The following is a 17,857-nucleotide window of genomic DNA, read 5'->3' as shown; positions in this document are numbered from 1 at the left end:
GATAAAACAGGAGGGTATTTAACAGAATCCACAGACACACTTTTGTCTTATTTGTCCATCACACACATGCCTTGTACACTTTGTTTTGCTAACACATTGACTCTGTGGTCTTGACTCATTATCTCATTAGCAGAAGCTGGAAAGAATCATAATTACTGTGGTTGCAGGGCTATTTACCACAGTGTCTCTTCTGCCCTCTGGTGGTAATAATAGCCACCACAAAACACAAGCTAGTGTTTGGACATTTGTTATTCTATATCACAGAAAACAACAGATTATATGTTAAAAAGTCAAATAAATTAATCTACATCTTTAAAATAGTCAAATGAAGAGAGACTACGGGGGAAATAGGGCTATTATTAATGCTAAGAAGATAATTTCATGCAGAAAAACAAGACGTACAAGAAAAAGCAAAGAAAAACAAACAATTACAGAGCAGTTGCACACATTTCTGTAAACGCTGTGTCTATATAAGTTCTTTAATGGCAAACATAAACGTTGTGATATTGAAGAACGAGCTGTAGACTGGCTAGAAATGAACTACTATGTCAAGAACAGCATGTTTTTGGTATTTGTCTCCCCCTAGCGACTGATACGAAGTATTGCATTATAAAAACATTACTACGCTTGTCAACGCACTCTCATCTACTCATTAGAAAGTTTTATACAGTGTTTAATTCCGCTAACTAATCTGTTTTCATTTCAGTTACGTAATTTGAATGACACTTATGTGCTCTCAATATATCGACACACCTGATGTTGAATAAAACAGCATTTTCTAGAAGACAAAGAGTCTAGAGCCTTCATCTTCATTTGCCCTTAAACAAAACATCTCCACTCCAATATAGCATGTATGACACCCATATGTACCAGCTGCGCTATAGCCAAGGCCTTTATCTATTAGCCTAACTCATTTGTCATCTATTGTAGGCCTAGATTATGCATTTATTTAACACATCTATGTTTTAAATAAAAAAAAAAAAGAAGTATTCTGGTATTGTCACATCTTACAGAGTGTATAAAGTTTAGTTGACCTGCAGGATTATGCTTACTTACGTTCCTCCAGAGAACTGTTATCACTCGGTTGCCAGCACTGTGCCTGTTTCACTGGGTTGTTCCTGGCCTGCAGTAAAAATACTGCTAATCGACATGATAATTGAAGAGCAATGAGATGAGATGATCATGTACGGTTAAAATGCTCACGGTCTTGCCCAAGAAACTCTAGTGTATTGAGAAGCTGTCAAGATCCGAGACTAAAGCTACAGATCGAGCACAATTACTGGCTCACTATCGCTTTTCAATAACTCTCATGCTAGTTTTCTTCTGACCGCTCTTGAGTGACATTATTTGTCTACTACATTTTTTTTTTTTCTGACTGCAAGTGACGACAACCATCTGTCAAAACAATATGTAGGTACTTATCTGTAATAATTGTTTCCATCATTGCACATGGATTTCAATTCGCATTCGTTTCCTTGTTTGAAGTTGTTAAGAGGGAGTTTTGATTCGCGACAGCACACGCTGATTATTGATTTGTCTGTAAAGATCAGACCAGAACCAGACAGTTTAACTTACATTTTTGCCATTAAGAACTTAAAATGAATAGGCCTATTTATAATTTTGAAATGTTCAGGAACTTTGTGTGACGTGGAAAAACTTCACCGTGAAAAACTTAATTGTGAAAATCCATTTTGATGATTTGTTCCTCTCAAACTGTTAAAATGTTTTCACTGTTGTTTTATAACAACATCTTTGTTTCGACTAATCTACGTTTTCACAAAAATAACTTCTGTAATTTCTTTTTCGATTATGATTTATAGTTTCAGTAATTAGATTTAAAGTGGCCGGATAAATACTCAAAATAAATTGATTTAGTATTTTACAGTAAAAGTTGTTAGAGATTTATCATATAGCCTAGCCATAAAGGTATATATGAAGAGTTCAGATGCAAAAGCCTCTAAGTGCCATCTGAAATTTTCATCTAAAATGAGCATAGTATCAGTAATTTTACTCTATTGGCAATGTATAGGTCCTTTTCTATGCAATTAAAGTGAAATAACTGAATATAAATATAGGGACCTGATAAACGCTCATTTTAGAAGAAAATTTCAGACGGCATTTAGAGGCTTTTGCATCTGAACTCTAGTTTCACCCAAACAGTTTTCGTGACTTGCTTCTGTGGATCACAAAAGAGGATGTTTAGTAAAATGTGTTGTTTTGGACCCCACTGACTTCTTTATGCATGGTCAAAAACAGCTGAAGCATTCCTCAAAATCTTTTTTAGTGTTTAGCAGAAGAAAGTTTGGAACGACGTGAAGTGGATTAAATAATGACAAGATTTTATTTAAGAACAGTCTTCAAGATTGTTTAGGATCATGATTTAAAATGATAAGATGTCGTTCAAATAAATATATAAAACGCAAGGCTAGAAAAGTGTTAATTATGGGCGAGAAGAGTGTTCCTGTCGTGTAGCTGTCCACGGTGCTGAATGGCGCCTCTTTCAATGAGTGCGATTCTGTCAATGACTTAAAGAGCAGAACATTTTCGTGTGAGGATTTCTGGGACATCCGGAGTCTGTAGACGTCCATGTAGGTTTAGATCACGATTTAGTCTGTCTGTAATAGCCGAATGATCTTTCAAATGTAACTAGACCAGCATAATTTCTTGGCTCAACTCTTCCGTGCATTCTTCACCCATACAGTAACTAACACACTTGCCCATGAAACAGCTTTCTCCGTTCTAGGTCATGTTTTCCCAAGAAATCTGCAAACTTTGTATTGTGGCACTTTTATAATGAACTAGGCTACTTTTTTTGTAAGTGGCTTTGGAAGAAAGCGCCTAACGCCATGCTAAATAGATAAACACACATTTATAAATACACATTACACATTTTTACAGAGCCGAGTTATGATTCTTGATTTGATGTATTCGTTTCAATATGACGACGTAGGCATCTGTCCAGGTAAAAAGGCCACTGAGCTGGGAGTCACGCCACGCCACATTTGACCACCAGAGGTCGCAGCCAAAAGAAAATGATCCAGTTGTGAAACCTGAATAAATATATATAAACGCAAGAAGCAAAGGTGTATTAGACACATTCTACAAAGTCAGCATGTATTTATAGCCAAAGACAAACGCACACATACGCACACGAACCCTATACATTTCCTATAACTTAGTAGGCCTATATGCTAAAGGATAAAGGTTGTGTTTGCTTTATATTTATTTGTTTAGAAGACGCTTTTATCCAGTGTGATTTAAATGGGAATAATATATTTTAATTAATATCATATCAGTGTAACAGAGTTCAGAGTACATCTGCATTTAAAAGCAAAAAGGAGACTTAGCTAGTTAAGTTCTCCAAGAAGAAGCCTGCTTCTGGTCGTTTTTTTTTTTTGTAAAATTGTAATAGATGTTTGCTGTTTGCTTGAAGTATCTAAAAAAAAAAAAGTGCAGTTGCAAATTATTATGCTCCATTCACAGCTCTTTACACAGACAGACTAACACAAATGCTGAGAGGAATTTAGAAGACTTGTATTTTTATTTTATTTTTTTAAATAATCATCCAGGCAGCAATAATAGGTTTATGAATGAATGTGTGTACACATCCTTTTCAATTTACTTAATTAAACGTTGTTTAAAATGTGTGTTTATTTGAGCATTTTCTCTCCACTTGCAAAATGATAAACGTATTCGGTTTTTAGTTCCCGAGTAGCTTAATTCTCACGCACTCTGTGGCATCAAAAGAAATCTATTTGTGATGTAAATGAGGTATCTTGGGTTTTTTTATTATTATTTTTAGAACCATATATATGTAGACGGCAAACTCCTCAAATAAACGCTCCAGAACGCCACACACTCACTCACACAAATGAAAAAAAGTTTGGATTTCTGTATACCTCTGGCAACCCGGGCAGAGAGTTTTCATGCTGAGGCTTTGGGGAGGGGAAGGCGGGGTGCTTCTTTGTTAGCTCGGCCCTCTCCAACTCGTCATTAGTGCTGATTACCGTTGACCAATTTGACAACCTTATTGACTGCTAAAAAGACTTTTTCATCGTCCCACCCTGCACTCCCCAGCGCTCAAAAGAAACGGAAATTTTCCACCATTCTCTATCCAGTGTTTAAATAAAGCCGTGCTCCTTTCCCTTCCCTTGCTTTGGCTCCTATTTTCTCCCTTTTTTTAGGAAGGAACACTTGGTTTGGCCCCGCCGTTGTTCATACTGAAAGGAGATTGAAAAATACAGCTTGTGCTTTTTATTGGGAGCGTTAATGAATGGCGCGGGTTAAACCCAGGTGCGCGCCGTGAACCCTTCAGGCAGTTGGGAAACAGAGACGCTGTGTTTTAGCGCCTGCTCCTTCACTCATTTGCGGCATAAACACCTTAAGTAGATTTGAGCGTGTAATAGAATAACGTGGCCGTGCTTTTAAAATATTATGAAATATTTACAAACATGTATTATTCTTCAAAATAAAAATAACAATTTGAAACAATATAAAAACCTTTTATTATTACATATATCATTTATAAATAATTACAAAAATAATATGAAAAAGATTAAGCATTAAGTTGTGATGATTATGGTCTCACAGTCGATTTATGTCAATCTTAATGCCACAAGGTATTAACCCACTAGATTAGCCACGTGTGTGAATTACATATGAAATAAATATAAACAATTTTGAATCGAGAGAAAATGATAGTAAAATGAAGAACAATAAAAAAAGTATTCATTTATCAACCACCTTTGACAAATGAATTTTCTGCAGCTTGCTTGGGCCACTAGAAGGTTCTATTTAAGCAGGAGATCACAGCTTGGGTTGTGTTGACATCCGGGAGAGCGTCTCGGCCTTTCGCTGACCCTGCGCTGTCAGAGCGCATTACACCACGCGAAGCATTTTAGCCAATTACTGCTCGAGTGTGAGAGAGATTGAGCTCGCAGAGAGGCATTAAAACATGCAACATATTTGATCCCCGTCTGTTCTAAATCTGTTCTTCAGGATATAACATTCACATTTTTATTATTATTATTATTTTTTTTTACTTTCGGGTAGACACGTTAAAAATAAACATGAAATAAAATATTGCATGGCTCAATTTAACACCGGAAAAACTGGAATAAATGTCGTAAAGAAAATACCGATGTGAATTTGCGATAGTTACTTAATTCAACAGTGATTTTATTTTTTTTATTTTATTTTTTTTAAATCATGGTTATTTTTTTCCAGAAATTTCACGACGCGCAGCATTACGCACAACAAAAATGATAATAAAAAAGCACACAAATAAAGGGCCTAGAGCCCGATGATATTTTAAATAAGTAAATAAACATCGTTTATATATTAAAAAAGACAAGTGCACATTAAAACATTATTCAGTCTTTTCATGATAAAGCACGCACACATACAACAATAGGTTCGGCCCTCAGACATTGAAGATTTTTTCGAAAACTCCCACCTGTCTTCGTGAGAAGCACTGCGCATTTTGTTGATCACATCAACGAATGGAAAATGAAATTGTGAGGCTTTTTTCCATCCTTCATTTTAGCCTATCTCTCTGGGCCGGTTGCAGGCACTAAAGTTTTGTTGTTGTTGTTAGATTGTCTCTTACAGTTCTCCTGTTTGCTCTTTTGAAGCCTGTCTCGTTAGATGTCACATTCACTGTCGCTGGAGGTGATGGAGATGGCGGAGGTGGCGGCCTTGCTCGAGAGACTGACTTCTGGGCTTGAGGCGGGACCCAGGCGGTCCACTGTGGTGTCATCGTCCCCCAGCGATCGGACCGAGCCACCGGACAAAACCTGCTGCTGTAGCCTGCAGGGGTGAAAAGAGACAAAATGTCAATGAGGATACATCGACATTCATAGCCATAGCTTACAGTGGAGACAGTGGATATAAAAGAAATGTCCTCATCTCTCTGATGCATAAATTACTGAATATCTGGTTAAGTTAATCAGTCTTGTATTAAGACTGAATTGTCAACCTATATTTATTAAACACACCATTTACACCTCTTATTTGAGCGTGGGGAAACTACAAAAATCTTTTGACGATGATATGCTGTTAAAGCCGCCAAAAACATTTCAGGTTGTAAGTACATTTGCATGAGCTAAAATCAAATGACTGTTTAGACAAAGTAAACTTTTCTTATAGCATAATATAGCTTCAATACTGTAAGTTAATTATAAACATAAAGATTGTAGGCTATGTAACATATTGTCTAAGGCAGTACAACAAAAATAGTTCATAGAAATATATGTTGCAGCATAAAAACAAACCATGATTACAGAATTTAAAGCATGCCGTCAATTTAACAATCTCTTTAAGCGAGGTTTTTAAGCTTCCTAACCCAGAGAAAAAAAATTGTTATGATATATATTAAGTAGTATTTTTATAATCATAAATCATCCCGGAAATGAAACCTCATGCATCAGCAGAGATGTAAAAACAAAAACAAAAAATAAATAGTACATTTTGGTAATATATGTGAACAAAAGGAGCTTTGCCAATAACTACACTAATTGGATATTAATTTTAAGTTAAATTACGCAAGAAACGCAAGAAAAGATTTTTTCAAGATAATAATAAATAAAGATAATGACAGTATAAATAATAATAAAAGCGCCTTTGTGCACCTGTTCTTGGCCGCTGCCGCCCGGTCTCTCTGCCTCCGGTTTTTAAACCAGTTGCCCACTTGTGTGGGTGTGAGTCCAGTCGCCTGCGCCAGCTCTCTTTTTTTGCTCGGGTTCGGGTAAGGGTCCTGCAGGTACCACTCTCTCAAGAGATGCCGCGTCCTCTCCTTGAAGCAGTGCGTTTTCTGTTCGCCGTCCCATATCGTCCGAGGCAGTGGAAACTTCTTTCGGACGCGGTACTTGTCCACGGGTCCTAAGGGACGCCCACGGAGTTTCTCAGCCTCCTGGTAGTGCGCCTCGAGCCAGAGCGCCTGCAGCTTCGCGTGTGAGTCCTTCGTGAATTTGTGGTTCTCTAGTATGTGGTAGAGCTCGCGGAAGTTTCCCGCGTGAAAGGCCACGACCGCCCGCGCGCGCAGGACAGACTCGTTCTTCCCGAGCACTTCGCAGGCGGACGGCGCCACCGGGAGTGACCAGAGGAAGCGGCCGAGCCTCTCCACGTCGCCGCTCTCCTCGAGCGTCTCGCAGACCCCCGCGACCTGCTGGGGGCTGAAATTCAAGATGGGCAGCTGGAACATGGAGACTGCAGTCTCTCACTTCTTTTGGTCCTCCTGTCTGGTGTTGCTCCTTGACTGTCTCGCCCGTCTTTTTGTTCAGCGAGTCTGTCAGAAAACGGCAAAAGTTAACAGTCGTGTCACAAAACGAGCTGAGGAGCGATGCCGTGCGGCAGGCTCAAGCAGCCTGAACGGCAAAATCTCTTCTTTGATTGAGTGTGAGCATAAAAAACTGGAAGCAAGGTGTTTTCTGAGGAGCAAAATAAAAGAACATTTAGCCCCTGCTGCCGATATTCTATTGGACTTGTCAGATTGGCTGCCTGGTTGCCATGGACACACGTCAATCACTGTCAGGTTTGCCAATCACGCGTGAAGCAGCACTAGATTTCAGCACCACCCAGCGCGCAACAGCGCCTTTCACTGAAAACGTCAAAGCGTCATTTTGACCTTTACGTTTGTGCTCAGAGACGCTGAATGTAATGTTGTCATTTGCTAGAAATCTGGAAGCAACCCCCTCTGAGTCGTCGATAAAACGATAGGAAAGAGTGTCTGTTAAAATACAGAACGCACTGAAAGACATTAGTAAGACTTCCCATGAAAAGTATAAATAATTACAAATGATTGCCTATTCAAAAGTTACACTTTTTAAAAAACTAAAACAAACAAAAACTAAAATAAAAACGTGATATATGTTTCGAAAATGTGCCTCCAAATGAAGCTATAACATTTCTGTGACGTTTCCATATTTAGGACCAAACATGTGATCACTGTATAACTAGACTTTTAAAAAGAATTTTAATGAAGAAAATGCTCCCATTAAAAAGTAAAACAAAAATGAAAATGGCATGCGACATGCAATACTATTCCACACAAACAAATAAATAAAAACAAAAATTGACCTACCAGTAGGCTATAAGCCGTCATCTCTAAAATTACAACATGAGCATTTCGTCAGGAAGAAAAAAAAAAAACTATCAGGATGTAGACACAAATGTGCTGAAAATATGGGTAGCGCATCTTGCCATGCATGAAATACCTATCAGGATGAATTGGCACCATGGTTAACACATCTTGTGCGGCAGGACTAACTCACAACTTTAACCTAAACATTACAAATGATGCGTGTATAATAAGGATACGCTATCCTGGTAAGTAGGTCCAGTTTTCAGTACACCTGTCCTCTGTTTTAAAATCACGCAGTTCGTCTTGTGCACGCTTAAATGATAAGTGGTTGGAAGTGTCCGGTCCCATTAAGGCATGCCTCGTTTCAAAGGTAGGCTAATGTTCAGTCTGACGGAAGGGCCTGATATTATTTTCACAGATACACAAGTTCAACTAAAAGTGCTTTTTGCATGTTTTATATGAAGGAGGCTCCAGGCAGGTTCAGGAACTTGTTCTTCTTTTGTCTCAGCAATAGGGAGCTGCTGTCATGATGCGTTTAGGAAAAAGAATGCCCATAGGATTATAATACACCTCATCTATTAATAAAAAATATGCATGCATGCGTTTAACGTGTTTAAACTGGCATCCTGAACTCATATTGTGTATGACAGGAAACCAATGCCAATGAACAAAATGTTATTATATAACAACTTTGTCTTCATGCAATAACTTTTTTTGTAATGTAAAGCGATTGAGCACAGTCACATCAGAATGACAGATTGTCAAAAATAGACCACACAAAGATATCCAGCCTATTTTAATCCAGGCAGAGTGTTTGGCAACAGTGTTAATCAATTATCTATAGGCTCGAGCAGGTTAACGCCATACAGTAATGGCGTGACAGTTGGCCATAATGAGAGGTAGACACAGTAAGACGATTAAAGCGTCAATTTAATCCATCTCATTACAGTTTTTAACGCCGACCACTAAAATGACTAAAAACAAAGGATTTTAGACCCCATGCATATATGCGCCATGGAGACAGGATTTGGGGAAACCATTGGATGAGCGGCAGTGCTGAAATATTCAGAGTTCTGTAAATATTTCATACACTATGACATACTGTAACCTCAACATAGGGAATATTTTTCTACTAAGTCACCCAGTAAATAATACATGGCTTTTGATATCATTCCAAGGCTCTTGTCAATAAATAATGACTTTAAAAACACGGACTTTGTAAGGGAGGTTGTGTTGTCCAACAATCCATTACTCTTAAAATAACCGTCATTTCACATTGTCAAATTGTTTTCAAATAACTATTGTCCCTGCTTAAAAACAAAATGAGACATGTAGGCGTGGTAGTTATCGCGTTGTTCCGCTCCTCGCTTTTGCTTGTGCTCCGTAACTTCAGTGGCGAAATCACACTGCGTCATGGCAAAGCGCGAGCCCGGGATGGAGCGCGCACGAGCTGAATAATAAGGATTGCACACATAATGTAATGCCTGACACCGCTATCCCTGAACAACTGAGAGAGAAAGAGAGAAAGAGAGAGAGAGAGTAAAGATAAGGAGTGACACTCATACAAAGAGTTCTGTTATCTGCTTGTCCTCTGATACAACACAAACCAGGCTTGATAACCCATAAATTCTTTAAATTCTTCATTTTTAACCTCCACAGAAATAAAGCAAGTTAGCATAACTTTGCATTCACCTATAAAATAGTGGCATTTCTGCATTTATCTGATGCTTTTATCCAAAGTGACTTTCAAGGCTGCATTTAAGACACGCATGTTCCCTGAGAATCAAACCCATGACCTTGGTGTTGCTAGCGCCATGTTCTGCTATTTAGATACAGGAATATTTAAAAACAATAATATAACACGAATAGCATAAAATATACAACATATAAAACATAAACATTAATGATATCTGACTATATTATTCCCTTACAAACCAAAAGGGAAGTTTTTGCACATTGTCAGAGCATTAGTACTAAGTGAAGAAGCTTGTCTATACTGAGTCAGAGAGCAGATGAAAGGTAACAAGTGTCTACACGTGCAGTTTAACCATCCCTGTGAAAATCATTTAAAAAAAAAAAAGTTCTTGAGGCACTAGTTCCTCAGACTGAACCTCTAGGTACACTTTAGGGCATTTCTCAGAGAAGCGTACAAACCTGAGCCCAAAAGGTCCATGCAAGAACTCTAAATACAGTTCCTCCTCTAACCCCTTCACAAGAGAAAGACTTTGAAAATATATATATTGAGTGAAGTTACTTGAATAAGCAACAGGTTAGTGTGGCAGTCGGGGCATCTGCATATATTGCCATCTTTTCATTTTTACAGTGACATAGTTATTAGATATAACCATGATTTGCTTATTTTCATGCATTACACACAATGCATCTTTGTCTGTGTTATGGATTCCAATTTATAAATTTTAACAATGGCAAGAGATTATTGCATTTTATAACTGTATCTTAAACAGGCAGAGGCCATCAGAGCCCATTGCAGCATAGACTGAAACTCTGTTCTTCGTTCAAGATGCATCAGCTCTGGAGGAAAACCTCTATTGGATTCAAACACATACTCTGCTGTTCATTAATATTTTTTTTAAATTATACTTTTATTCAGCAAGAATGCATTATGTTGATCTAAAGTGACAGTAAAACCATTTATAATGTTGCAAAATATTTCCACTTCAAATAAATGCTGTACTTTTGAACTTTCTATGCATCAAAGAATCTTGAAGAAATGTATTATGGTTTCCAAAAAAATATTAAGCAGCACAACCATTTCAGTAATGCATTAAAAAAATTAATACTTTTATTCAGCAAGGTGACAGGAAAAATGTAAGATTTCCACAGAAATATTAAGCAGCACAACTGTTTTCAACATTGATAATAATGAAAAATTTTCTAATCGCATATTAGAATGATTTCTGAAGGATCATGTGACACTGTAGTAATGGCTACTGAAAATTCAGCTTTGGATCACAGGAAAAAATTACATTTCGGTACATGGTACATGTTATTATCCTGCCACCATCCTGCATACCAGAGGCCTTTTAAACCATGTTCTCGCTGCTTTAGACAGAAAGCACGCACACACATTAGAGAAATGCCATCCGCTTTGTTGTCCTCTCAGCTGGTTGAGGCAGAACGATGGATGACTCCTATAGGCCAGGGATTTACGTTCTAATTAAGATATCATGTCTGGTAGAGCTGGGCTTGCTAATACTCTACTGGCCCAGATAATAGCAAACAAATGAGGGATTCAATTAAATAAAGTCTTTGCTTGCTTTAGTACATAGACAAACCAGATGAGTTGCAGACTTCTGCGAGTGTGTGGGCGTGTCCTTATGACAGATCGGTGTCCAGCCATGGCATTGTCCCGTTTGGATGTAATCTGGGATTTGTGGTAACAGAGAAGACCTCTTATCCTATGACCCTTCTGGCTTATCCCGCTCCCTCTCTCTCTCTCTGTTATCCAGCAGCAGGACAGAGATATCCCTCAGACATCCGGTTTATTTTTTTATCATTCAGTTTGTCATTTTTTAACAGTTTTATGCTATAAGATATATTGCGACTACATCATTTCAAAATAATATAGATATGTGACTACATGCACACACGCCCAAAAGGCAGACACAAACATAGATACCTTCATGTGTGTAAATGTATTCAGTCTGGGTACAAAAAGTGTCACAAACAATGCACACCAGTCGCTAATGTTACTAACTAATACTGGAATCCCCCTATTAGCATTTTGATTTGCATTACAGAAATTAAACACCAACAAAACAACAACCCTTGGCTGTTAAATGCAATATCTAGTCCATCACAGACACAAATGAGACAGCCATTTTTGGTCTACATTAACTGTTACCTAGCAACCAGAAACACCAGGAGAAGCTCCACTTACCCCTGATCTGAAAACCACTGCTCAGTCACAATGCTTGTATGACTTATGCTGACGTATGAGGTCTTCATATCTCTGCTTTTGTCTTGAAAAATATAAGGGATTTTTTGAATTCTAATGGACTAAAAAGACTGATTCGAAGAAATTAATGAATTTAGACAAGCTAATAATCTACCAATAACACATTTGTATCTAATTATGCACTAATTGTGAAGAAATAGCTTACAAATCACACTAAAAAAAGTGTTGTAAATTCAAAACAAAACAGCTAAGTGTCTGAGCATCTAAAGAGTCCTACTAAAAGATATCAGTTACTGTTTTAATGTAATCCTGATAGTAAAAGGCACTTTGGATAGTCTGCAGAGTCAGTTTAGTCTGATCTGAAGCTCATTGATTTATTTCTTTAGTCTCATTCTGGCAACTGCCAAAATTAGAAAAAGCATTTACACACACAAATGCTAATTACCACTATACACTTCAATGTGCAGGATGCCCTGTAAAAAACTTTTAATAGAAATCTGAAGAACCACACAGAAGCTCTAAGATGCTTCATTATGGTTTTTGGTAACTGCAACTGACTCTCATTTATTTTATTTTATTTTTCCACCAACTAATTAATAATAACTTCATGAAAACTTTTCTTCTTAAAATCTATGAGGAACCATCTTTAAGGCAGAAGAGATTAACAGAGAACTTTCTTTAGCAGCATTAACAGACCATCTGATGCATATATAATCTATCAAATTTTTCTCATATGTTTGGACATCTTCTATGGACTGCTGTAACATTATTTGAATATTTTCCCCATGTCTGTCCATTATTTACAAAAAAACTTACAAATATAAAAATAATAAGTAAAATTTTAGTTTAAAATAAGAAATAAGAAATGAGATATAAAGTTCAATAATAATAATAAAAATTGGATATAAATAGTAATAATAATAATATGATTATATACTAATATACTTTTTATTGTTTTTCAAAAGTTTGGACAGAACTTCCTCTAAACGGCATATAAAGATAAAATGGCTAAATAAAACATATTATAATAGTTTGTTCAAAAACCACATTGTGACATGGAAAGCATTAATTCATTAATAAAAGATGAGATGTGAAACTATTCAGAAGCATGCTGATAAGTCATTGCACTGTATGATCTCTAAAATAGCGCGTTTGATTAAACAGGGCCACATAACAGTCAGACATATGGATGTTTGATGCTGCTGCGCTTTTCAGAGAAATAAATAATCTCTGCCTCTGCCGCCGTACATGCTGAATGCCTTCTGATAGTAGATAAACAGACTTTTCTATTGCTGAATGAGCTCAGCTACACAGCTTACAGACTGTGTGTGTGTTGATGACAAGGTCAGCCGCGTGTGTGTGTGTCAGGAGGATGTTTACGGCTGGGCGTGATCTCTGTACTCAAGGCGTATGTCAAATGCCAATCTGACACTTTTGATTTTCATGAGAAAGATCTGGGAACTGCATGAGTGTGTGCTGGAGAGCCACACAGACTTGGTTGTCTCAAGGCAGATCATTCACTGGTCATTGGTGACCGTTATGTGTCCAAGTTACTGAGCTAAAGGAGAAGAGACAAAGAGAAACAGGTCATCTCTCTAAGAAACTACTACATGTGTGTGTGTGTGCGTGTGGCAGTGATTCTGACAACTAGTGACAGCAGAGACTCGTCTCACTTTGACTCCCAGCAGGCACACACACACACAGCAGTGAGTAAATGTGGCGTGTGGCTGCACTAGGTCTTCTGATCGTCTGCTCTCTGTCCTCTGAGAGCAGTCAGGGGATGGTGCTGTGCTGTGATACTCTTGCAGTGAGTGACTCATAAATCTGAGATCAAGCCTTAAGCCCTGGAGCAAAAGAACAATGTACTAGATTTAGCTTTTCTCTGTCTCACTATCAGTAGCTCTCCTGTACGTAAACAGAGGGTTGGTCTTTAGTTGAGTGAGTTTGTCCAAGACAGTTTATCCTTGTAAGGAAATACAGGTTAATCTTTTTAGCCAATCAGCTAAAAAGACAAAGCCATCTGTTATGGGGTTATCTTAAAATTCAGCAATCACTTAACAATACCATTACCCAAAAATATACGTTTGTTTTTGTGTCCTGGCGGAGACTTTCCATTGACTTCTGCTGAGACAATGATATTTTCTGTTTCTTAAACTGAAATGAAGAAAAATGATGATGAGAAAATGAATGAATTTTACAAAACTTTAAATAAAATAATATAAAAAATATAATAAAATAATCCAAATCTATCAAAGGGAAAGAAAAAATTGTATTATCTATCTTCCTCTTCCTTGGCCCCCATCTGTCTCAGGATTTACAATGCACACAGTTTAAAAGTTTTGGGTTCAATAAGATTTTTTAAATTTATTTATTTTTATTAATACTTGTACTAAACAAGGTGACAAAAAACATTTCCATTTTAAAAAAAAAAAAACAATCTAGTTAGAATAAACGCTATTCATTTGAACTTTGTATTCATCAAAGGATATTGAAAAACAGCACAACTGTTTTTATATTATTATAGAATATTATAATGATTTCTGAGGGAACGTGACACTGAAGACTAATGGCTTCTGAAAATTAGGCTTTGCCACCCAAAGAGTAAATTACATGTTATAGCATTAAAGTAGAAAATAGTTATTTTAAATTGTAATAATATTTCATATTATTACTGATTTGACTGTTTTGATCAAATAAAAGCATTCTTTCAAAAACATTAAATAAATATTTCCAATCACAAACTTTTGAAAGGTACTGACTTGGATCCACAAAGACAGGAATGACAGACAACAGCTCTCTAAAACAAAAACTTGTTCATGCTGTGGCAGTATTGGACTCACAAATTCATTTGTTTTTATGCAAAGCTTCATGAGTTTGCTGATCTGTTTACTGCCACTGTTTAACCATTGTACAGTTAGTGCATGGAAAAAAGATTGATTTATAAAAAAAAGCTACAAACACAAACTAAATTCATGAAGAATCCGGAGATGTGAACTAGCACATCAATAGAGGTAATAGTGTGCCAGGGACAAAGGTCAATTCTATACACAAATATGTGAATAGAGATTGAGCTTTCATTTAGAATCAAGAATTTCAGTAACAAATGAAACAGAATTCAGTAGCGATGACCCTAACGTTATTCTGGTTCTGTGTTTTCCTGTGAATCTATTCAATCAGTAAAACATTTCAGAAAGACAGGTTTTAGCTTTAAAAAACAGGCCCTGACTTGAGCACTTGTCTGTCAGTCACCTAGCAACAAGTCCTCCCCACAAATGCACCATCCTGCCGTCTCTCTCCCAGCTTCCCGGCCTGCTGAGAAGGGTCTGAGTCTGTGTGTGTGTGTGTGTGTGTGTGTGTGTGTGTGGAGTGTTTTGGGGGCTGTCTAGTTCACGGTACTCTACTCCCTATTGACCAGGAAGTCCTTTCTCTGAGCAACGCACAATACCAACAGAGACAAAGCAGCCAGGAAAGAGGACAGTCCCTGAAAAACCCTCACACACAGAGTCTCTCACAATCATACACACGCTCTCGTGTAAGAGGCACATCCCAAGGAAACACACGCATACACACGCACAAAACACAGCAGACCTCCCCAAAAACATGGGGGCCTCTGCCTTTGTCTGGCAGCCTAATGAAAATGATGTTCTTTTTCTATTTGGAGCTTGTTAAGGCTCACAGACTCTTTCACTTTGCTCCCGCTCTCACTCCACTCCCCCACCTGCCCTCCGTACACGGAGGTGAAGGCAAATACCGCGGAACAGATGAGGACGCTTCCTTATGTGTATGTGTGGGTGATGCTTTTTCAGAATAAAGCGCTTTGTGACAAAAAGGAAATATATACACACACCTCGAGATCAGATGGTGCGAATCAGCCGAGCGCATTTGACTGTTCTGAAATCTCAACACACATATAACAGACATTTGAAGAATGTCAACGATGCTTGTAGTTTCAGGAGGAACAAATATTTTGAATAGGCTAGCCTATATGATTCACATCTATCGAATAAAAATACAACAGAGTCTCTCAACGAGTCTCTTGAAGATGCGTCCCTTCCGTTCTGGTGAAAGGAGAGAGTATAAATAGAGTGGAGAGATCTTACTATTCCTTCTTGTATACAGGGTCGATGCCTTTGCATAGGAATGTCAGTGCCCTGTATAGCAGAACCACGTTTTATTAAAGAAAAAAAGTCCATCTGTACTCTTAGAAACAAGTAAACCTCTGGAAAAGAATGGCAGACTTTCTGTTTCTCCTAACCTTTCTGACTTAAGTATTCATGCTCTTCGCTGCGGCTTCTGACCTTGACTGTCCGCACCAGAATACGGTTTCATTTTAGATTTGCTGTCATTTTGAGCAGTGACCCACACAGACACATACCAGGGAAGTACATAACAGAGACGGCATACACGGCGATGAAAGGAATGTTTCTGAGGTGAAGGCCACTCAGCGTAGAAGCAAAGCTATAAATGACAGTATGGTCAGTTGTGGGCCTTTAATAAAGGCTGCTGAAGACATTTTAACAGAGCATGGCTGATGGATGTTTTTTATCCATTACATAAAAAAATTCCTTCTGTTTTGGATCCATAACAAATATTTACTACAGTTATTTCTGAGGCACCTGAATGCTCACAGTGGAGAAAAAAATCTTTATGTTGGGCTCTGCGTTGGTAATAAGATGATTTTAACACATTAAGGGTCTAAAATGGGAATACTTTGTCATTGTTGTTATCTGGGGATTCCAAGACCGATTTAATCCCTAACATTCCCGTCATGTTTATGTTGTTTCAGAGCTTTACAACCAAGACGGCTTAATTAGAGAGATTAGATGTGAACCTGCTTCGACCTGCTTCTTCAGTGCCAACAACATCTGACAGTATGACAACCCTAAACTTCATGGCAAAATTCATCAGGGTAATCTAAACCACCGAGTAAAAAACTCCCTAAAACTGACAAGTTGACTTCTGGGTTCTAAAAGGTAGGCCTGTACAGAAATAATTTATCCGTCTTGAGCATTTAAACTTTAAATTTTAAAGCAATATTTGTAAAAAATGTTATTTATCTGTAAAATCTTGTTGCTTGATGAGTTGTAGCTATATAAAATGTACATAATTTGGTCAAATTAGTTTGCGATGCGTGTTAAATAATATTACCATAAAAGATTTTATTATATTTGAGACAAAATATTCTGCACATTTATAAATTGTATAGGCTACATAAACAATTAGGCCACAAGTAAACTGAAATAATAATAATTAAAAAAAAAAAAATGTTAAAACATTAACCTTAACAAAGAATAGAAAAAAACGACAACAAAAATATCAAGTTGTCAACAAATCGATAAAAAATAAGATTAAACAGATGAGTAGATTTTACCTCTAATAAGAAGAAATGACATAATAATAATTAGGCTAATAAAAGTCATTTTTATCATCTTCAAAAAGATTCAGTCAAACAGACTGAAGTGTATTAGTTTATGCAGAGAAGCGGCTACATTGATGGTGTTTTGGAGATAGATGGCCATCAAAACAATTCATTATCATTTTGACAAGAACCTCTCTATCCGTATACCATTATTAGCAATTATTCTACTGTAAAATATACTGAATGCAGATCTGTTCACCAAAGAAACCCCTTCATAACTAAATTCACAGAGGCCTATACGGTCAAATTAAATGATTTAACAAACAAATCAAATTATTATGCAACAAATTTATTTATGTAAAACATTATTTCTTACCTTAACAACAAACTGGGCTCTCACTCTTCATACTTAAATACTGAAAGTGCTTTGAATGTGCATGTCTGCTTCACTCAGAATGGTAATTGGAGGCGGTTGAACTGCGAGCCGTAAATCAACAAC

The 17,857-nt window shown here is 37.3% G+C and overlaps 1 protein-coding gene across 3 annotated transcripts; it reads right to left on the bottom strand.

Moving 5' to 3' along the window:
* Positions 1-2,456: 2,456 nt before the first annotated feature.
* Positions 2,457-17,855, bottom strand: six6a (SIX homeobox 6a). 3 transcript variants are annotated; one of them, XR_009274056.1, is made up of 3 exons: positions 6,630-8,028; positions 5,456-5,808; positions 2,457-3,050 (listed from the first exon to the last, which is right to left on the bottom strand). XR_009274056.1 is itself a non-coding variant. In XM_058796902.1 (3 exons), exons 2-3 carry the CDS (start codon positions 7,199-7,201, stop codon positions 5,643-5,645), a joined length of 738 nt encoding a protein of 245 aa, XP_058652885.1. In that variant the 5' UTR covers positions 7,202-7,285; positions 17,735-17,855; the 3' UTR covers positions 4,588-5,642. The 3 variants fall into 3 exon arrangements, 2 of the variants coding, with proteins under 2 accessions (XP_058652885.1, XP_058652886.1); XM_058796902.1 differs by lacking the exon at positions 2,457-3,050 and adding an exon at positions 17,735-17,855 and having other exon boundaries at positions 4,588-5,808; positions 6,630-7,285; XM_058796903.1 differs by lacking the exon at positions 2,457-3,050 and adding an exon at positions 8,081-12,854 and having other exon boundaries at positions 4,588-5,808; positions 6,630-7,285.
* Between the last annotated feature and the right edge of the window lie 2 nt (positions 17,856-17,857).

The sequence above is a fragment of the Onychostoma macrolepis genome, chromosome 13, assembly GCF_012432095.1.
Source record: "Onychostoma macrolepis isolate SWU-2019 chromosome 13, ASM1243209v1, whole genome shotgun sequence".
Taxonomy (NCBI): Eukaryota; Metazoa; Chordata; class Actinopteri; order Cypriniformes; family Cyprinidae; genus Onychostoma; species Onychostoma macrolepis.
Note: the sequence above shows the minus strand (reverse complement) of the source record. Positions and strands in the feature narration are given on the sequence as shown.